The sequence below is a fragment of the Nesoenas mayeri genome (assembly GCF_963082525.1).
Source record: "Nesoenas mayeri genome assembly, chromosome: 16".
NCBI lineage: Eukaryota > Metazoa > Chordata > Aves > Columbiformes > Columbidae > Nesoenas > Nesoenas mayeri.
In genome coordinates this window covers 14,445,033-14,467,682 of record NC_137562.1, presented here as the reverse complement: position 1 = coordinate 14,467,682, position 22,650 = coordinate 14,445,033, and the positions used below count along the sequence as shown (strand labels likewise).

The window sequence follows — 22,650 nt, the reverse complement described above, 5'->3', positions numbered from 1 at the left end:
TTCTGCTGGGTGAAACCCTTCCTATCTGGAAGCCACTCATATGTGTATTATAACTAGTCATCAAAATGCTCCCATGCGAGATTTCTCTGATTATACAGGTTACAGAAGTTGTGCTTTTACAATTTGACTCATCAAGGTATTGCTTTTACTGCAGACTTAACAGGTTTATTTCTGGCTCCAGCAGAAAGCAATTACTGGAGCTACCAAAATACTGAGTATGGAACTGGAACGTTCAGCTCCAGAATTTCTGGGTCATTTTCTTTTATTTCCTGGAGAAGCAGAATTTGGTGCCATTATACCAAGATGAATCTGATTTGTAGTAGTTTGATTTAAAACCAAACAAAAACGAAGCAAAAAACCCCCCATGGTTTGAGTCTTAATGTGTGTCAGGGTGGTTTTTGTCGGTGGGTGTGTCAAGTTGTTTGGGTTTTCTTGTGTGGTGTGTTTTGTTTGGTTTTATTTCTGTGGTGTGTTGTTTTGCTTGTTTTTGTACAGCAATGTGTCTCATTTTGACTCTTAATGTGCAAGGACCAGCTAGAGAGTTGGTGGTAGACTGCTTCATCTTAAATCAAAGGCAACTTGAAATCTCAGCTGAGAATACTGTTTTCTGTTTAGGTGTCCAATTAGAATTCAGTCTCGTATTGACCCAAATCGATGACAATGCTCCTTTTAGCTTCCTGGGCACACAACTCGCACTGGTTTCAAGTACATTGTAGCCTATGGTTACCTACAGGAATAGAAACAGCGCAGCAAACAGTGGATGAATTCTCAGATCTTTCTGCCAACACTGACTTCTAAATGCATTAAATGAACTAAAAATAGGCGAGAACTCTTAATTAAGTGACTCTTGTTTCATGGGGTTTAATAAATTTTCTTGTTTCCTTGAGATGTTTAAATGGAACGTGCCTATATCAGCAGCTATACCTGAAAGAAGTGGCTGTTTTGGTTAAATTCTTGCTCAGTGTTAATAGAAACCAAATTTTGGCACTCCAGCCTGGCTCTGTCAACTGAGGGCACTGGGTGGTCTCTGTGGGTTGAAGCCAAACAACAGCAGAAGAAATTCCAAGTACCAAATCCTTGCAACATGCTGCTTTCAGAAAGTCATAGAACTGCTGCATGCACACTTTGCTCCAGCAAATGGCTCAAGAACATGGGAAGTCCCTCTGTTTGGGGCTGGTTTAAACAACTAATTGGAAAAAATTCCATATGTCTTAACTGAAAGCTGAGCTTTTGCAAAGAAATTGGGATTATTTGCTGTGTTTGTCAGTTCTTGGTTTTTATTTGGCTGCTGTGGGCTGTAGGGATAGTGATAACACTGTAATAACACTGTAATAATTACAGGTTTTGTTGCTAGTTCTGCTATGTAGCTCTTCAGTGTGTTGGGAGAACTTGACCTCTGTCTGTTTTCCATGTGTAAAATGGAGATGATGATGCTACCCTATTTGACAAGGGTTATTATAAGAGTAGGTGCTCGAATGTGTATAGAGGTGTGGTTAGATTAAAAAGAAGCAGCAGGTATGCCTGTATGTTGTGTACAGAACTAGAATTTATGTTCTTAGTTGAAGAACAGGAGCTTGATAGCCACACACTCTCATAGCAGGAGGTCTGAAAAAGAGGTTAGATGCTTTTATAGCGAACTCTATAAAATTCTCTTTCCTATTAGGTGGTAAAGCTGATGCTTTTGGGTACAGAGATCCTTGCCTTGTTCCCAGTAGGGGATTGATTCTTCACATATCTCTGAGTGCGCAGCCACTCAACTTCCTAGGCTAAAATGTTCTCTCCCATCAAAAGCTTAGAGCTCTTATGTTAGTTGCTTTTTATTATTATTATTATTATTCTTTTTTAAGAGATCCTATGTAAGTGAGCTGGAAATATCACCAGTGGCTGTGATTCTATTCAAGTGAAATTCCTGCTGCTAATTACACAGGCTTTTTGCTAAAGGTAGTAAATAGAAATCATTCATGGGTCCTTAGAGGCCTCAAAATCATTCAGTATTCATAGTAAATATATCAGGGAGCTTCATAAGAGAATCATTTTAAAACAAAGCCTGGTCAGCTGTTTAATAATTTACTGATAGTGATAGCAAGGAGAATATCTAATAACTAGCAAGACTGGCTTTCAAGTAGAAAACAAATTAGTGTTACGGGAGTGTTTTTTTTCAGAGAATCATAATTACTATTAGAGAAACGTTTGGTTACCATATCAGTTCTTGATTGCTTTACAAGCACTTACAAGGCAAAGACACTTTATTTGATTATTTAGGAAGCTGCGAAGCCAAATTTATTCAGTTGGCACTTACTGGAAATGAGCAGCTCTCAACAGCTTTATAAAGTCCAACCTCAAAATATAAAACTGTTTCAAGGAACTGGAGCGGTATCTGACACTAGTCAGTATTCACAGGGCACTCCTTGACTTTGGTCGGCTGTACGCAGATATTAAGCTTTATTTTCAAAAGGATGGGCTTTCCGAGTTTCCTACAGGTTGTTCTTCTCTAACACCATATTGGCATAAGGAAGAAATTGTTCCTTTGTTTCCAAAGCTAATAAAGCTCTGCCTTGTGACACCCTGTTCCTGCCTCTCCTGCTAATGACTGCTAATGACACAGTGCTGTCGCATTGAGAGGAAAATATGGTCTTAATGAACCCTGTTAAGTACTTATGCCTTATAAAAGGGATTAAGTGATGTATTTTTGAAGGAGAAAGAGTAAAGGTACACTAATTCTGTTTATTTTTTACAACGTTCTATATTTTATAAATACTTACAAGAGTTTATGCTTAGCTCTGGTGTTGTAATAAATTCCGAACAAAAAATTACATCATTATCTTCTAAATTTCTCTGTAGATTTTATTAGATGAGCTTCACGAGCAATCCATTAAAAACAGGTGCTCTGGAATTTGCAAGTTTAATGTTGTAGCTTTCTAAGCAGTTCTGTGCTTTCCTGAATTGAGTGCGTAATGGATGTGACCCTATAGTCACAATTCCCTGGTGCTGTGCTGGTGTTTAGCGCAATGTGCAGGACAAAAGGCTCTGCACCTCCTGCAAATATTCAGCTGCTTTCCTTGTGTGGGCTCAAATCCCTCAGGTACAACTCGTAAGTGAACAATTTACGGTTAACTGTGAGCTAACGCACATCATCGTAAATCTTAACTGGTTTACTCTTAAAATAACTTCTATTTTTCACTAATGTTCCAGGCCTTTTTCTCTTCCGAGATAACTTCTGATATCGATCACTTCTGGGGTGTGTTCACGTAATAACAGATGATGCTTTTATCTGCAAAATGGAAGCGAATAACATGCTGTAGGTTCATGTGTATGAAGTGTTAAAGGTTTCTTTTGCTTTTCTATTCTGACAAACTGTCCTTTTGTAGATTCACCGAGTTGGAACTGTTAAGAGGATTCTTTGCTGACCTCCATTTCTTCACTGATTAACTTAAATGGCCTTTACTGGGGTTTTTGGGGGTTATTTTGGGTCTTTTTTTTGAGTTAGGCATTTGTGAAATGTGCCTTGTGGAATCTTAACTTTCAAATTAGGATTCTGCAATTTCTTGGAGGGTAGACAACACGGCAGTAAAAGAACTGGCTGTGATTTGTCATACTGAGTTTGATGTATTGGGAGGAAATGACTTTCAGATATGATAGCTAGTTAAACTTGCCATAGTTGTTGACTGTTCCTTCTACCCCTAAACCCAATGGAAGATAAGGATGGAAAGATACCACATGTAGAATTTGTATCGGGATAACTGGAAAAAAAATACTATGAAGATGAATAATTAATTCAGTAGTCACAAGTTAAACAGTTTTGCCTCTAAGTTTAGTGTGATGTGATAAGTCAAGTATTCTTATGATCACGCTTCATATTTCTGCTTGACCCTCTCTTGCTTCTTAATAAGCTCTGGCTGTAAAAGCACATAATAAAATTCTTACTAATCACTTACTTGGCTTGTAAGGCGGAGCTGTTTGATTGGCTTTATTGGTGAAGCAGGGTGTGATTTAGAACTGCTGAAGTGACCTCTCAGTCAATTGGAGACATAGGAGAGCTGGTGTTGGTTATGCTGTCCTGTCACCTTCGGACAGGCCTCACAGATTAATTATTAATCAGGTTGATTATTGTTGTTCCTGATAGGCCCATTGCACCAGGCACTGTACCCACAGGATCTCTGTGGTTTGGTTTAACCTCCCTGTGCCCAACTTGGGTCTCATTAGGAGACCAAAACTCCAAGGTTCGGTGGTGGAGTTGATGGAGAAACAGACACTCTTCTATGGGACAAATCAACCTGCTCTAAGATCAAAAGCACCCCTCATGGGTACTCTTGTTTTCACCAATCCTTCAGTTAGCATAAGGCAACAAGGCTCTTAATTTAGTCACTTGAGCTGGGATGAGCCCAGGGAAGAGGGAACTATGAGATGGCAGTAAGTGGTGAGTTCTCTTATTTTAAATGGATTTTCTTGAGATAAAGAAAACAAAAAGGCAGAAGAAATAGTCTTGAGATGGTAAGGAGGAGTAAAGGAAGAAATTAAGGTAAAGGAACATTGATGGGGGGGAAAATCAGGTTGAAATTCCATAAAAGGGTCCAAATACTTGGGGAGGTTTTGTTTCAGTGTTCTGGGACACCCCATCTGGCTTCTCTTTGCTGAATTGGGGTATTTATGGTCTCCAGCAGTTGAATATCTGAGCAGAGTTTATTCTTATTTATAAACAGAACACACTTTTGATAGAGAGATGAACTCCTCCTACATTTAGAGGTGAAGCTGAAGCACAAGGTCTAGGTTGAGTTTCTACTTTCCTCAAAGATAAATGACTAAGGGTAAATACTACTGTCCTGGGTGATAAAAAGATGTTTAGATACAGAGGTGCTAATGCAGTGACCCCTTGGTCTGTCATTTCCTTATGTGAAGACAGTAAGTGTGCTCTGTCTTTACAACTAGAGATGGGGGAATGCTCCAAAAAGCTTGAAAGTTGCACTTCAAATTCTCTGTGATTTGTTTTTGTGAGTTTAAGTGACTCTCAAGTACCTTGATCACAGGTTTTTAGAAATATTTGTTAAAGCAGAGCTCATGCTACTGACTGCTCTAGAAACTGGACTTGGAATAGACTTTAACTGGAGTGCAACTCTTTGGCCTCCCTTCTTTATAGCTGATGGATTTGATAGCTATTTCTGAAGATCCCAGTGGATTGAAATCTACAATGACATAATATCACCTTCAGACACTTTTCTGAGGTCTCCTATTGCAATTGGAATCTGTGGGTTGTCTGAGGCAAAACGCAACAAATTGATGTCCCATACTTGAAGGAGCTGTTTTTATTTGTGATTAATGAAAAGGAACCTCCTTCCCCATTTAATGGCATCATCCTCTGGAAACTTGTGCAGAACATGCATAATCATGTGCTGATAATCTGTATGTAATCCACATCCCCATTTCCCTACGGTGTTAATTCAAGAAAATGTTATATTGTGCATAACTTGCATTGGGGGCTTTTAATGGGAAAAGTGAGCAGTGTGAAGGACTAGATCTTGCAACGCATCACAGCGCATACAAGTGATGAAACCCAGGTAAAATGTGAGCTATACCCGTTCAATGCTTTGGCAATAAGAATTAGTGGAAAAATATTCCACGCAGAGAAATATTCTCAAGGTCCTACTGAGTCAGAAGATGGCAGTAATGACACCAACATCCCTCATCTTTGTTCTTTACCTTGGAAATAAGTTACAGCTAGCACTATTAAAACTGCAAACTTTCAAATCTAGTGAAAGCTTGGAGTGATCTAGAAAACATTGACTGAGAAGTTACAAGTTTGGATAAGCAAATCTCCCCCTGTCCGCTGTGTTCCGTCACGGTCAGCCTTGTCCTTCACGTTTGCTTTTGCGAAACAACATAGTTGCTTCTTGCAAACACTGCAGCGTCTCTTGTGGGTGCTTAGGAAAAGCCCCTCGATCGTGCTTAGGGTGCTTAGGAAAAGCCCCTCCACAGCCTGGTGGGGTATCTGCTCTTCCTCCTCTTTGCAGCTGCTGCTGATGTGGGCTCCTTTCTGTCTGGCTCTGATTTTTCTGTCCCCGTCACCTCAACCTGCACACGTGGGGTTTCTTGTTAATATATCTGCCTAATTTTAGTTTATCTTGTCCTCACTGCAGTCATCTTGCCTCTTATCTTACTGTTTTCATGTCTCAGAAGAAAGTGGTTTTGAGTTCAGACAATCCTTTATTAAGGTTTTAGCCTGATTTAGTTCAGCCTAATGTTCAGCTTTATGCTATTTGATGTCTAAGACATAGTTGTGTCTTTGATCACTTATTTTTCCAGATTCTTGTAGACTGTTGATTTCTAAACTCTTTCTGCTTGTCCAGTTAGAGTTAAGGATCTTCTCTTCCACCTTTCTTCACCCTGTTGCGATGCAGGTTTTTCCCTTAGGTTGACGTTGTTCCTTGGAAAAAGTGTTAAGTTTCTCTGCTTTCCACACCCCAAGCTCCTTGGACCTCAGTAAATCACTTAGTTTATCAAACTTTCATCATTCTGAACACAAATTACAGACTTGTTTTTGTTTCTTTCCTTTTATTTAGTTTATATGGAAACAATTGGTGATTGCTTGATTTAGGGATAGGGGTTTTTTTGCAGCTTGTTCTTTGCTACTGTTTTTGCCACTTACTGGCACCATGTCTGTGTTTCAAGACTGTGTTCTTGTTGTCCAAGCAATCTGCATGGATACAGAATTATTCCAGTGGTTCCTGACTATGCCTACTGTGCTGGCTGGATCCTTTCTACTACCTTGCAGACAACTTGGTGGTGTTTTCTTTCTCCTTGCTGTTCTGTTCTCTGCTTTCCCTTTATCTCTAATATACACTTGCTTGTGAGTGTCGTTTTACCCAACAAAAGATAGTGGCATGCCATAATTTTTGAAGTGACATTGACACCACACTTCATTGGTTGGAGAACTTTTTGGGCTGAGGTGGATTTGGTTTTGAGTGAGACCTTCTCTCAAACTCAGCGCTGGATAGGGATACTGGAGAAGGGGGGTATCAGTAGCAAACTGGTGGTTTTTTCTATTATGTGAACCTTGGCTGCAGCAGAATTGTGTTTGCACTTGACCGACCAAGGGTTGCAATGTGAAATTCTTCAATGGTGACTTCAAAATGTCAAGTTCAGTGCTGAAACCACCCAGCCTCCTTAGCTGATGAATACCCCAGCTCTTTCTGGCCATAGAATCATAGATTCATTTTGGTTGGAAGAGATCCTAAAGATCATAGAGTCCAACATATAACCGAACTCTAGCACTAAACCATGTCCCTAAGAGCCTCATCTATGCACCTTTTAAACCCATCCAGGGATGGTGACTTCACCACTGCCCTGGGCAGCCTGTTCCAATGCCCAACAGCCCTTTCCAGGAAGAAATTGTTCCTAATAATGGTCTTTACTATTTCTTAATAATAGTCTTTACTACTCTGTGAGCTGGTTGGGGGGCACCTAGACTAGTGCTTTGTGTTCACAAGCAAATACCCTCTGTCTGCTCCTAGCCCATTGCCCTCTCTGTGCTGCCTTTGGGGTGACACCTGAGTGGGCTCCTGCACTGCTGCCCAAGGTGCCTTCACAGGGGCAGGAGCCTGTCCCAGATGTGAGAGTGTGCCAGGGTGGGTCCTGAAGACATCTAGAGCCCTAAAAGGAAATTATTTCCATACTTTGTGGGACTTTTAAGACTCTGAAGTTCTCAGTTATTTCATGTGGAATAGAAACTGGTGGTTTTAAATGCAAATCGGTGTGAACCATAGAATCATTTTAACTGGAAAGGGACCCTTAAGATCGAGTCCAACCATAACCTCTGGCACTAACCCATGTTCCTAAGAGCTTCATTTAAACTCCTACAGGGACGGTGACTCCACTGCTTCCCTGGGCATCCTGTTCCAATGCCCCACAGCCCTTTCGGGGAAAAATTCTTTTCAATGCTATGGTTTGGGCCAGGGCTAAAACAATAACAGAAGTCCGGGGCGGGTGGCAGAGCTGTCGCTGCCGCCGCTCCGGGCTCCGCTGGCCCGTCCCAGCCGCGGGGGGCGCTGCTAGTGCAACACCGCCCCCTGCCGGCGAGACCCGGGTGGAGCAGGGGAGAGACGAGCCGGGGGGTGCGGGGGAGTAACCAGAACCTTAGAGAGGGGGAGGCTCAATAACACTAAGAGCGGGAGTAGACGTAATGAGGAAACGGTGTTGCATTAAATTAAAGCACTCTAGTACCGGCACGCCGGGCAGCGCGGGAATGGCGTGAGGGCTGAGCTCCCGTCTACAACAATCCCCCTGTTGTGCTGGTGATTAAACAGGCGCTTTATCCCGGTGGTCACCGCTTCTCTTTTCCTGTGCAAATCGGTGCTCAGATGTTTGGTAGATATTGTGATGTCTCCTGTTTTGTGCCTTCCCCCCTGCCCTTAGGAGAGGCATGCTCTTTTGGTAGAGAAGTTGCCCATGGAAAGCAATTTTTAGAACGTTGTTCAAGATTGTGTCTCAGCCTGTGTAGTGGTACACGGTGTGATTAGGTATTTAGCAGTTAACTCTCAAAAGTAAAGTGAATAATCACAAAAATTACTGTTTTCAGCTGCAAATGCCTGTAAGCTGTTCGTAACAGCCGCTCTAACAAAGGACCCTCTGAAACCTGCGGTTTCTCACCCGCCTGGCTCCAGCAGACGGCCGCTTCTTCCTTTCCCATCCCTGTGTTCAGCCACAATCCCAGCCCTCCTGTTAACGCAATACCCTGCGCTTACTCTCCATCCCCGCTGGAAATAGGGGCAGGAGCAGAAAAACCTCGATTTGCTGGCAAGATGCTGTACCGGGAGGAGATTTTTGTGTGTGCAGCTGGGCTTGAATAGGGATTAAAAAAACCAAAACCCAACCCACAACCCAGCCACTGAGGAAGCCTTTGAGTCAGTGGGAGGGGGGGCCGGGGGTGCTGCCCCCCGCCCGGCGGGGCAGCGGGGCCGGTTCTGCGCGGGCGCGGCCGGCGCTGGGCTCGGGGGGCGCCTCCCGCCCGCCCCCGCCCGCTCCCTGCGCCTCCCGCCGCCACTTCGGCGGCTCCTCCGAGCAGCAAGCGCGGCTCCGGCTGCCGGGGCCGCCGCCGCGCCCGAGCCACCAATGCGGGGGATATTTGCAAGGAGGCAGCGGTACCGCGGCAGCGGGGAGGGCAGGTGAACTCCGGGGAAAGGATGCTCGGCGTCGCCGCCGCGATCGTCTTTCTCCTGCAGCTCTTGGCCAAGGCGGAGGGACAGGTTTTCGCAGGTAAGTGCCGCTCCGCGGAGCATCCCCCGCGGTGGGGACTGCGAGCCCCGGGGCAGACGGCTCTTCCCGGCAGCCTGAACTCTTGGCTTCATCCCTTCCTCCAGCCTCCCGGCCTCGCTGGGAGCTCCCCGTGCGAGCCCCGGAGCGGGCAGGGATGGAAACGTCTGTGGGAAGGCGGCTGCTCGGCGGGGGAAGGAGCAGCCTGATTAAAAGTCGGTTCCTAAAGCGCGGCGTGGACGCTGCCGGAGCCCCGGGGTGCGGGAGGCTCCGCCGGGTGTGTGCGGGTCCGGCCGGGGAGCGGGATTGCGGGGCGGGGAGGTTCGCTCTTCGGAAAGTTGCGTGGGGTTGGGAGGTGAAAGCATCGCCTTTATTCACGGATTTGCGACATTCGAGTCTTATTTTTGTAGTAAATGGGCTTTCCGAGTCAAAGGCAAGAGTTGGCCGCTCAAGGGTGCGCAGCCCGGGGGGAGTCGCTGCTTTTCCCCTCCAGTCAGGCAAAGGGGTTTTGGGCTGGTTCTCTGAAGTTTAGGAGCAGGTTTGGTTTGTGGTGGTTTTTTTCCTCCCTTTGGATCTCACAGCTCAAGTAACTTTCTGGGGGGGCTCAGCTACTCGGTCTGGCTCCTTCCAGTTGTCGCTTTCTCTGTCGCTCTGATGTCAGGAACACTTTGCTCCCTGGCATGTGTACGTTAATAATAACCAGCTATTTTCCTCCTCCTACAAGTTCCTTCAGGCATAGTTTGAATTACTTGAAGACGACAGGTGCTTGTAGGGCTGGTTTTCTTCTCTTGTGCTGTTTTGTAGGTAAACCAAAGATATGTGTGATTTTAGTTTTCCCTTGTATCTTTTAATATGTCATTAATTTCCTCAGTGCAGTTTTTCATTATATTAAAAAATATAAACAGTTGGAACTGTCTTATCTCCTGACTTCATCTGTCTAGCTTTCTATGTGGTTTGCTTTTTTCCAATTTTTCCCATCTATGTATTTAAGACAAGGAAAAATCCCCCCTGCAACATTATTTAGGGATAAATCTCAGTGCTTTAGACTTGATCTTTCATACATGCAACACGCCTAAGTTGATCTCAACCAGTGAAAGATCTTTTTCTTAACTAAAACTGAGAGATTGAATGACTTTGTCTCACTTTAGAACTGAAATAGTGCGGAGTACAGGAGCACTGTGGATACCCTGAGCCTGGTCTCTTCAGGGCAGTCTGGCTCAAACTTTGGCGTGGGAAGAGCTGGACGGCACAGGAGATGATGGTCAGGTTGGCGAAGGGGATGTTGGGATCAGTCCCATAGGGTTTGACACCACCGTGGCATCGTGTTTACATTGCCAGGCAACTGCACAGATCCACGGATTTATTAGAAAGGCTGGGAAACGTAGCCTAGTTAAATAGCTTCTTCGTTGAGTAAGAAATACGTGGAGCTCTAGGGTTTGTTTTCTTTCGTCGTGTGCGTATTTTTTTCCTCTCTGCTCTCTTCCAACTGTGTTTTCGTGTTCTCGACACTTGTAATATCAATTGAGATTAGATCCTTGGCTTTTGATGAATCATTGAACCAGATGCTTAGAAAACAGACTTTTCTGTGTAAATGGCAAACTTTTAAGGGGGCAGAAAACACTTTGAGAGAAATAGCAATATGTGAGCTAAATAATGCAAACTTAATGAAAAGTCTGACTAATCCCCACTTTCAGAAAGCCATGAAATATTTTGTTTTCATTAACAGTCTAGTGGGAATAGTGACTGCAAGGTTTCCTAATCATCAATATTGCCTTCTGTTTCCTATTTTACTAGTGCACTTCTTACTGTTCAAAATAAGAGGAGCTGATTTTAATCAATGTTTTCTGAGCTGCTTTTATTAATGAAGTTAATAAGAAAATCTTTTCCTCCTAGGTTATATATCTGGCATGAAGTGTAGTGCTCTGGACTCTGTCCATATAGCTGATATTTTCATGGTAAAAAGCAGTTTTCCAAATGCACTTTGTACCTTACATTTCAGGGAAGTTTGGAGAGATTCCAGTTAATGCCATTGGTGCATTTTTGCATCTTCCATCAGGTGGTGCTGTCTCCATAACTATTAGGATGCAAATACCGCCTGTCTCTTTCTGATTGAATTATTTTTCAAAGCCTAATGTGTTTATTCAGCAGCCTGTTGTTAAACATCCCGAAAAATCACTGTGCAAGAAGTTGACTGGCTTTTTTGGATTTATTTTCTTGGAGGATAGTTAGGCTAAGAAGTAGGAAAACCCCAACTCAAGACAAAATGGTATGAAGTTCCTACCTGACTTGCACAGCCGCTGCTGCTTCCTTGTATTATCTACAACATATAAAATTAGAAATACTGTTATACAAAGTGACAGCAGAGGGTCGATGGCTTGTTGCCACAATACCAAGTTTCATATTGAGGAAGCTGGTTAACACTCAATTCTCTATGTGATTTCTGTATTGCTCCATTTATAACTCTTTTCCTGAGCAATTACTTCCAATTGCCTCCAGTATCTGTATGTATTTATAACTGAAGGTATGCTTTGGAGCTTCTAAACTTTTTGATGGCTTTAGGGTCACCTACTGATTTAATTCCTCTGCTTTCCCGTGGAAAAGCCAAAAGTATCGCTGGGTAATTCTAGTAACTGCAGATTCTTTCAGGATTTCAGAAAATAAGCAACTTTGCTTATGGGGAAGATTTTTCCTTAGAGCACGAGTGCACTTTTTCCGCCACCAAATACTTGGACTATTCACCCAGTTTAGCACAACAGAGTAGAAAATAGAGAGCAAAGTAATTTGCAGCTGTGAAAGTAGGACAGGGGGTTTACATTGGGTTTACTTTGACCCTTGTTTTTCTTCTGATGTTAATGTTTGGTTTAATTATTTTTCATTATCCAGTTCCTCAGTGTTTGGAGCTGTAGCTGTTTGTTTCAAACACGGCTGCTGCATCATAAAGTTACTGCAACTGACTCTTCATTATATGTAATTTTTCCAGGGAAAGGGAACAGGGAAGCAAACTACAAGAAATTTTGGGGGGGGAAGATTAATTGATTTACTAGGAGTTAATGTACAGATTTTGCTGTCAGTAAACTGGCAATGAAAAATGGATCTCTCTGAGCAAGCTACTCTGTGTGGCAATTGTGAACAATGCAGCCATTTAACTCAATAATCACTTTTCAGTCCCTCTGGGGAGCTGTTAGCACTACAATTCAACTTTATTTTTCATTCCTGACTGGCTTGATTTGTTTTCTAATACATAAACAACTGAAATTAAATAGGTGATGCTGCGAAACTGCCTGTTTCAACGGTGGCAATGAAAGGTCACGGTGTGTATGAAGGCATTTGTGAATCTCCGGGTGATAATCCTTCTCTTTTACAAATGCAGAGCCCTTCTTTATCATCCACCCTTCTGGAAGTCCCTCATCTCTGCTTTTCTTGTTTATTGTACTTTTTTAGTCTGTTATGCTCTGTGTGCAGCCCCACGTGCTCTAGTTTTCATTAATATTATGGGAATGATTTGGGACACTTACTGTAGAATATTACTGTGTTTTTTTACAAGGCACCATCATCTGTTACCATGGAAACTCTCATAGTGGTAAAGATGTAGGTCTGAGGTTTTGTGAACTTCCAAAGACACAGACAAGGGTTGTTTCTTATAGGAACAATTACTTTTGTATATAAAATCCAGTTAAGTGGAGAGAATAAAGGGAAATAAATTGATCTGTTCAGCACTGCACCAACAATCCTTCCTTTGAATGGCATTCTGCATAGAAGGATCAGTGGCTCTCTGATTCTCTCTCTGTATATGCGAATGGGTTTTTTAAAGCTCATTTATTTATCATAATAGTTGTTTGATGCCTCTGGTAATTTTCGTTGTAATTTTATAAATGGAGTAAACAAATGTGTATTGGCAGGTATTGTTGTTGGCTTGAATGGGAAAGTGCTGAATGTAGAATGGAGAGGTGCGCAGCGTTAGCATCAGACCTTAAATATTTTGGCAATGAGCAAATTTGAAACAGACTTAACGTGGTCTTAATTAAAATAAAACAAAAAGGGAAAAAAGTCATCTGAAATCCACCTGCCAAAATCCGATTGAGGCATATATGGGTTTATTAACTAAAGTGAGCAATAAGAGCTGTAATACTTATCTGTTTTGCTATAGAAATACTGCAGCCTAGTTAACATTCCTAAAAACTCTTACGATGTTTGGGTGACGAGCAGCAGCAGTGCCTGTGTGTATTGCTATATAAAGCCTTTAGAGAGAGATTTCTTAATTATTTTCTTCAGTCTCTTTCTTTGGTGTCTTGTAATGCATAGAAAAAATATGTAATGGAGTTTCTAAAAGGTGCTTGGAGGTGCATTCACAGATGAGGTTTTCCCTGCAGAGAACTCAAAGAACAGCAGCATATAGAGGTCACTCTCAGTTATAAACCGACCTGAGTTGCAACCCAGTTTTCCTGCCGTGATGTGAGAACCCTCGTGTACCTCCCATCACCCTGGTCCCTGAGGGCTCCACTTCCACAAAGAACAAGAACAGGGTTGACACTTCTTGGCTCTGTACTGGCCTTCTTGAGAAGGATATGGTGCACTTGGCTTTTATGATGATTCTATGGAGCAGCGTGACTTGGCTCATTTAAGACAGTGTTATTTGGCCAAGAGTCACTTTTTTTCTGGCACTGTTAATGTTTCCTAGTTCTCTAGGATCTTTCCTGGTGATGCGCTCTGTCCTGGTTAACATTATTGGACTTATTTGTGTTTCTTTGAGGGGGAAATCCTCACCCATCTCCTGCCTTGGCACTTTCCTGGCCCTTTGTTTTGAATGCTGGTTGCCTCCCACCACCCTGCTCTTTCCAGGCAAACCTAAAGCAAAAGAGCAACCGAAAGCAGACCCACAAAGAAGGGAAATGTTGTTGATGGCATCATAAGGACTTCTTACAACCTGGCCCCGTCCTTCCATACGCTTGTAATTACAGAACAAGCAATTGCTTCTAGTGTTCGTTATTGCAAGCTCTAAAGATCATATATCTCCATGGTGGAAGAGAGAAATACTATGCCTTAATCGGACTATACATCATTTAATCAGACCTGCTTGTTGTTTAATATCCGATAAATATGTCCTATCTATCATACCACGGCTCAGGGACGTCAGATACTTTGTAAGCTGCATGGCAGGGCACTGCATGTTCTAGAAGAAAATACCGAGAAGTCAGTTATAGAAAACAGGCACCTTTGGAGAAAGACGACTGTGGGTTTTTTAACGCCACAGTTAAAGATGATGCAATTCTGAGGAGTGAAGCATATCAACCTGTGAACAAGACCTGGTAAATAGGACAAGAAACCCCAGGACGAGTGAACCTACTTAGTGCTTGGTCTCCTCTGGCTTTCTTGTTTGCTTTTAACTAGTGCTTGTAAATCAATCCAAGGCCAGGCTTTTGATTTCTTCTCCTCTCCAGCGAGATCTCCCTGGGACTGCAGGCTGGGGGCTTGAAGTGATGAGTTCTGCTGCGATTTGAAGTGGCGCAGCTCATGTAGTTAAAAAAATGATTGAGCTGCTTGTGAATTTTGGGAGGGTGGGACCTGGCTCTTGTTCCTTGATATTTTTGAGCTCATCTCACAGAAAGGCTGTGGGGTTTGACAGCTGATGATGTTGCGTGGGCACAGATCAGTGCTGCAGCCTGAGCAACCTATGGTTACACAAACCTCTCTATTCAGTTCTGCTGTTTCCCTTGTACTGGAGACGCTCAAAGTATCCCATATCTCTTGTTTTGTTAGCTGAAATGTCTTCAGATCCGATGTAATAGAGAAAACAGCATTTACTGTGTGTTTTTTTCACATCCTTGTCATAATCTCAGCTTCATTCCCAGGTAGTGGCTGTGTTAAATCACTGGGAAGCAGCTCTTGGCTGCTAATTGAGCTGTACATTGAGCAAAAGAAGGTTGTTTCGCTACTTGTCCTCTGCAATATTGTAAAGAACAACAATATCAAGAGTATTATAACTTAATCCATTTTTATGTTGTGAATCAATCCTTCTCTCTTTGAATTTGAAGAAAATATCATTACCTGCTTGAGCAGCAATAGAGCTTCCCGTTGTTCTGGGGATGATACTCTTGTAGGGCTTTTGCTTCCAGTACTGCTGAACTTGTCACTGTTAGTGGAACGAGTTTAATCTGTGTGTGCACATCTTTGTTCCCTTAGTATTGACTCAAAGGTCAGCCCTTCACCAGCAGGTGGGAAGGAAAAAGGCCTAAATAGGCAAATACAGCAATAGTGCGCTTTTGGGTTCTTTTTTTTTTAATTAAAAAGCACAGAGTTGAAAGCGGTGTTGGTGCCACATGGTTTTGTTTATTTAAGAAGATAATAAAGATTGGTAAAAGCATCACTTGGCAGAAAGCACGTGTGATTGTGACCACCTAGTAGAAATAGGGTTGAAGATGAAGCGCAGGAGGAGGATGGGAATTAAGGCAGTTTGACTGTTATATAGATGAGTCTTTCTTCCTTTAGAAATAGAGTTATTGGAATTGCAGGGGTATTTGCTGGGTAAGCAGAAGAGCACTTCTGTCAGCAGGATGGGAAGCTGCTGCGCTTGATGGTTCTTTTCTCCAAAACAGGGGTTTTCTGTCAGTGCGCACCCATTTCTGTGCTGGCAGCCCAAATCTTATTTGGTTTTTCTAGGTGTAAATTCAGTGCTCTTAATAGAAACAGTTGTTGCTGAAACTGTAAAGTGTAATGTATTTCCACCACAATCAGGTTGGTTTGTTTGTTTTTCTTGGGGATATATGTCTTGATATTTTATTCTAGAGGTGTGTGGCAGAAAGAGGGATATTTAAAACCAAGCAGAACAAAACCTTAAGCCAAGAGGCTGTGTGTATATAACTCCACACTTGACTACACTGGGTTGTTGTCAAGAATTTTCACTGCTTTGTTCTCTTCCTTTGTTCCTAACAACTAAAAGCACCAAAATAAATGTGCACCAGCTATTACGAGTGTTTGTGAGCTGGCTGAGCTGAAGAGTTTATTTGCCTTCTCATATAGGACGTGATAGGCCATTCTCTGCAATGGTACCAAGTCCTCTCCCAGTGAGCATCTTTAACAGAAAGTCCCTTTTTGCGTCTTTATTGTTTATTAAACCTAATGCGGTTGTTTTATTATGTAGTAACTTTAAAACATCTGAAGAGCCAACTGTGTTAAACGCTTCAGAGGCACAAATGACTCATTTTTGTGCCCCGAAGAAGATTTTCATCTTGCAGTTGTAAAAGAGAGAAAGAACAGAAGAAACAGGAGCAGTGAGGGTGGCAGCTGATGAGGTGCCGGCACGTTTGGGTTGGGGGCTGGTTATGGAGGAGATGATGGGAAGGGAGGATGATGAGAGTGGTAGGAAAAGGAAGGGAATGAGTATGAAAAGGAACATGAAAGGTAAGAGAAGCCTGACAGGATAGAAACAGAGAGGAAGCAGACATAAAATATCATAAAGCTCAGAAATTGGCTGCTGTTCCTGATGCTCATGGACTGTCTCTGCCATCGCCTCTCTCATCTCCTTTCCTGTATGTTGACTGTCAGCAAGGTTACTGCTAGATAGGTGGTTGCTGCAAATTTTGGTTCTTGGGCAAAAACATGGGCTGCAGTGCCCAGTTTTCATTGTCCTTACTTAATTCCAACCTGATGTTTTCTCAGACTGGTTGAGCATGCGTATTCACAAACAAAACTGACGTGGATATTTTGAATTTGCTAGTAACTAATTCTAGTTTGGCTGAACAAAGTATGTGAGCTTTATACGTCAAATTTGCCAGTCACTAATACTTAAGAGCCTAAATTATGAGAGAAGCAGTTTTCTCTGTTTTTACTGTAGTTCAGCTGATGTTATACTTGAGAGATCTCTTCCTGTGCTCACACTACAGCTGCACACTGCTTATTTCAGTAATGGCAAAGAATAAGCATGCAAAAGGAAAATGAATGAGAAACTATCCATCCCTGTCTGTACCGGAGCAGCTCATCAGGATGGCAGCGATGCCTGGTACCTCAGCACATTGCTGGCATTGCTTTGGAGCCTGAGCCAGGCAGCCCAGATGCGATGTGGTTTTGTGTAGCAGTCAAAATTGAATGTCCAGAAGTCGCTATGTCCATCAGCAACCTAAAGCCAATTCCTCAAGTTCCTTTTCTTCTAAACATTTTGTTTTGAACTTTGGTGTTGGTTTGAGACGGAGCTTTTTGCTGCGTTATTGGCTCTGACTAAGCAGGACGTAATCTCATAAATTTGACTTTTCGATTGGTGGCTTCCAGCTCTTGGTAATCGTGTGGTTTGGCTCTTGGTTGCCAGCACTGACTCATTCCCTTTAGGGCAAAAGGATCTCACTCCTGCCTGCAAAAGGCAGGTAAAGAAGCAGCGATGGGCGGTTTGCTTGCCAGCAATGCCATTATTTCATGTTATTCCTGCATAAAAACAGATGCAGATAGTTAGTGCCAGGGATGCTGCTGACTATTTGGATGCTGCCTACTTGAATTGGACCTGCTATTGAAATCTCGTGGGGGAGAAATGAAAATATTTCACTCTAGGACCAGTTGAAAAGTTTCAACGAACGTGGTCTGAAAATTGATTTATAGGCAAATAGCTGTTCTAAAATGAGCAGTTCCCCTGCAGTTCTTGAGATTCAAACATTCCAGTGTGAATCAGAAAAAAAAACCCTATATAATCTAGTGCAAAATACAGGTTTCAATAAATCTTGTAGAGAGTCTTACACGTACTTTAAAAACTGGGATTTCTACTATGAAAATGGTGGTCAAAACATCGCTCCGGCTTCCTGAATACATTGTCTTTGTTAGCAATAGGTTCTCCTAGACAAACAGTAAATATCTTCTTATGATTTAAAGAATGGGGGATGCTGTGTGTGCTAACATATCAGCACGTGGTCGCAATGATCAGAGAAGCGGAAAGCTTGGAAACAAACACACACGCTGTCCCTGTTGGCACAGGGCTGACCCTGGAGACTGCCAGGGCCTGGCCAAGGAGAAAGTATAATTAATTGTCCTTAAATGAACCTGCCAAGCAAAAATCAACCCTTTTAAAGTCAACTCTCAACTTTGCATGAGCAAAAGTTGGGATACTTGGGCAGAGTGAGCTGTGCCAACAACTCCTCTGTAAGGTGATCATAGAGGGTTCTGATGAGTTATATTGCGGCTTAGACTTGACCAGCAAGCAGACAGTTGGAGTATAATGAATTGGGATTTGAGGTTTGGTGATTGTTTATAAAAGTGTTTACTACGTGATGCTTCATGGTCCACTTGTACTTTTTGTTTGGATCAAAATCAGCATCATGTGTGCAATTAAGGTCATCAAGTGCTTTGTTCGGTTTAACTGAAATAGTAGAGAGCTGGCTGGGGAAACCAGTGCTGTTGCAATTAAATTGAATAATTGATTATTTGAATCTGATTAAAGGAAAAGGAGGTGAGAAAATAAGACTGTTATTTATCAGTCAACTTGAGGGAATTCGTGTCTTCTGAAAACTAACTTCAATTGTAGTATCTCGTTTTTGTTCTCAGCACTTACGTTATTACAGTGTTGAAGAGAACAAATAATGAGTTTCTTCAAAACTTTCTCATTTTTCTTTATACCCTCTGGCTTCCAATTAATTTTCCTTACTCTGCTCTTTCCTTTAACAAGCCATATGTAGCGGTCATTCTTTGTTCCTGTGTCCAGCAGTGTTAGGTTATGTTCCAGGAATTTGTTGTGGCGCAACAGTATATGTGTGTGCTTGTGACATATTCCTAATAAATATGCAGATTGGTTCCTATTTTGAGGCCACAAAGGTGATTTGATTTATTTAGGAATCCTCTCTAAACTTTCCTCTTCGCTGCAACAACTCCCTGCTAAGAAGAGTAGGAAGGTGAGAAAGATTTGGCGATTAAACTGTTTTAGCAGAGCTTTTTCTAAGACAATTTTTTCTTAGTCTTCTATCTTAAAAGTTGAATGTCGCATGTGTTTGATAGATGGAAGGTGGCACTGTGGTGGCTTTATCCCATGCTGCTGGTACAAGGAGAGAAGCCCTGATGAAGGGGATGTTCCAGTGTCACTGGGCAGCCACCAGCTCTTGGGTTTTGGTTTCCCAAGGCTGGTACTTAAGCTCATCCCAACCAGCCATGAGGTGCATCCATCACAAGCTGCTGCATGTTAAAGCATCTTCTGCTCAGAGTGCACACCGAGGATCATGGTGTCATGGAAGGAGCTTGTGACAAGCCACAAAAATCTGGGAAAAGCACGGTGGGATTAATTTCCTTCTATGTTTTTACTGCCATGGATTTAAATTCCACAGGCATCTAATTAACACAGGAAGGAAAGGCTGTCATTTTTCAAGATATTTGCGTCAGAATGATGACTTAGTTAATTGTTCAGAAATAGGGGGCACTTGGGACAAAACAGAAGCCTAGAAATTTAAACTGCTGCTTATTGATACTATCTGTCCATAGGACACAAAAATGAAATAGCAGAAGGTAATGGGAGTGGGAATCGCATACTCGAGCTGTTATTTATGTGGGACTAGACCGTGACTCACTCAGCTCTCTTCCTTCCACTTTAATGTTTCTAAAAAGAAAGTAAATACAGATGAAGAACTATTTGTTGTATTCAATACTGTTCCCCAGGATACCTCTCTTCAGATAATAACTTTGATTCAAAGATATTAAGGAGGAGGAAAGCGTTTACATTGCCATTTTTATAGCAAGGCAAATCGAGCACAAGAACATTATCTGTGATATATGTGTAATTACACAAGGGAAAGGATTTAAAGAAAATGTATTCTAGGGTGAACATGAATCAAGGTCTTCCCCTCCCCAAGTCCTTTATGATACTCCACTGTTAATTAATCTTTTAGAAATAAGTATATTGCAGCCCCCAGCCCTCTCCCTGCTCCTGGTTTTCCAGGAGAATTGAAGAGCTCTGACTCACCTGTGTTTTGTAATCTCACAGGTGGAAATGAAACCTTGCCCTTTCTACCTAACTTGAGTGTTCCTTGATGACAAAGCAGCCTATTGAATGTTGTACTGAAATGATGTAAATTGCGTGAGAACCTTGCTCCCTTCGTAATGCTTTTTATACTTGCAGAAATTTCTGCATTGTGAGACATTCAGGCAGAGAATAGATGAGTATTTTGCAATGCTTAGATCAGGGATTGGGGATTTTGGAGGCTCAGGTCTTCTGTTCTGGGCTCTGACACCATGTTGTTCTATAACTTTGGGCAAGTTAATTTTTCCACATCTCAATTAAGCCAATTGTAAATGGCATATATGTTTCTTTGCCATCTCACAGGAGCCTGGGGAAGCTTCATGAGCACTTCTGAAATATTTTGATCTCCTGATGAAAGACAATATGAGTGCTGTGTGTTTTCAGACTGACTCCCCTTGCACTCCCACTGTTATCAAATAATGCCTCTCTAGAAGGTTTGATAAGACCTTGACTGTAATTTGTGAACATTCATGGAATGAAATCAGTAGAGCTGATTTCAAAAAAAACAGAATCCCACCAAAACACACACACAAAAAACCACAAACCAAAACCAAACTAAACCCAAACACCAAACTGTCAGAACTTGAATGCTGATGCTTGTATCTTCTAGAATTTGTTTGAAGAGTGTGGCGGTTTTGCATCTTAAACTCTTCTGCCCTTTTCACCTTTCATAGCCAAAGCGTAGAGCTCAGGGTTAGGAATGAAACTGTACTTTGATTATAGATACCTGTGTGTGTTAGATTGACAGGGTAAGAAATGGTTTAACTTTAGGTGGTTGGGAGAAGATGGTTTATGTTAAATATAATTATATATAAGCCTTGGGGAGCCCGTATGTAGGAGCAGCACCTGAAGGAGCAGTGCAGCATAGCCATGTCACTTTTTGAGGTAGATACCTGGGGGTGTCTCCATTGTAAGTGGTTCTGGAATGTGCTTTTTCAGAGGGTGCTCTGTGGCAGGGGACGGATGCGTTGGGGCAGGGCAGACATTGATTTTCACATGGCTGGCAAGTATTCTTTGTAAGAAAGATGCTGTGATGATAAATAGACAAGTGCTGGGAAGTGAAAGAGTTTGTTTGTGGGTTTGGTTGTTTGTTTGGTTTTTTTCCTCATTTTGAGCAGTGGTTAATTTATTTTTGAGGTGAGATGGTTTCATTTGTGACTGATTTATGTCTATGTAGTGGAGAAAGTTTAATGTCTTTCTTTTGGGTGTTGGGGACATTTACAATGGACCCAGGTAATCCTTTTCAATTTTGTCATACAGTGACAAGTTTGTGAGTAGTGAAACACAACACTATTCAGATATGCTGTTGTTTTTTTTCCCTGAGTAAACATAGCCTTTAATCTTGACTTCTGAACCCCGCTCCCCATCTCACCCCCCAGATCAGCAAGATGCAGTTCCCCTTATCTTTATTTATCATGTGCTTTCTGTGAACAGGCCTCCAGTTTAAAATGGCATAAAATGGTACTTTCCACTTTCTTGCTCAAGTATCTGTAGAGAGCTATGCAAGTGTTAAATTAAATGACATTGATACTGGAATTGAATTGCAGACCAGATAAGATGCCCATGAACCTGCCCCAGTCTGAGCTGTCCCAGCTGCCCCAGCCTCTTTGTCTGTTGGGTGCTCCAAATCCCTTCATCATCTACATGGCCCTTGGCTGGATTTGCCTCAGTACATCTATGTCTGTCTTCTGATACTTGTATTTCTGCGTATACTCTCTCTGCACAAATCAGTGCAACCCTAATGCGATACCTATTTGGATTTACACATTTTGTCTGTGTATTTATATACATATATAAATAATAGTATTTCAGGATTTTATTTGGACATAACTGATACATAGGGCAGGTTTTCCCAAGTGGTTCTTGTTTGATTAAATTTCAGTGTGTGCTTCATCAAATATTTGACTTTGCTGAATAAATTGGTATATTATGTTAGCTCATCCTGGTTTACTGTCTTGGTGCTGTCCACTAGGTACAGAAAGGCAATAATCAGTGTGTCAGTAGCTGTTACATTTTCATTTTAGGGAAAAATACCAGTTCTTTTTTGAGACGATGTACAAGAGGAGAGAGAGATTTGTAGGAGAAACACTCAGTTATCTAGAATGTTTGCTGCTAGAAGCTGAGAGGTTTCTTTAAGATATCTTGAACACTTTTGAAGACCTGAAAAGGCTTCTAGTACCTGTATCTCCTTAAGGTCTGGAGGTATCCTTGCTGTCCAGGTGGCTTGGCTTTGTAGAACTGGTCTTACAGTGTGTTTGAATTCTGTCAATGGGAACACAAATAGAATTTATTCTCTCTCATGAAAGGTTGAATGAGTTTGGGCTGTTCATGGCTTAACTTCACTAAATGCTATTATTCGGAGTGGTGCTACAAAGTGCAGCATTCCTTATTTGATATCTCCAAGCTAGAGCAAAATCCTCTTTCTCTTG

At 42.1% G+C, this 22,650-nt stretch overlaps 1 protein-coding gene across 1 annotated transcript in view; it reads left to right on the top strand.

Annotated features, from left to right (window-relative positions):
* Positions 1–9,173: 9,173 nt before the first annotated feature.
* The window catches only part of PTPRT (protein tyrosine phosphatase receptor type T), a gene marked incomplete at both ends in the record, with an annotated part of 367,619 nt that continues 354,142 nt past the window's right edge, over positions 9,174–22,650 (top strand). The window contains 1 exon segment of the mRNA XM_080354355.1: positions 9,174–9,246. Within this exon segment, the coding sequence (XP_080210481.1) occupies positions 9,174–9,246 (73 nt within the window).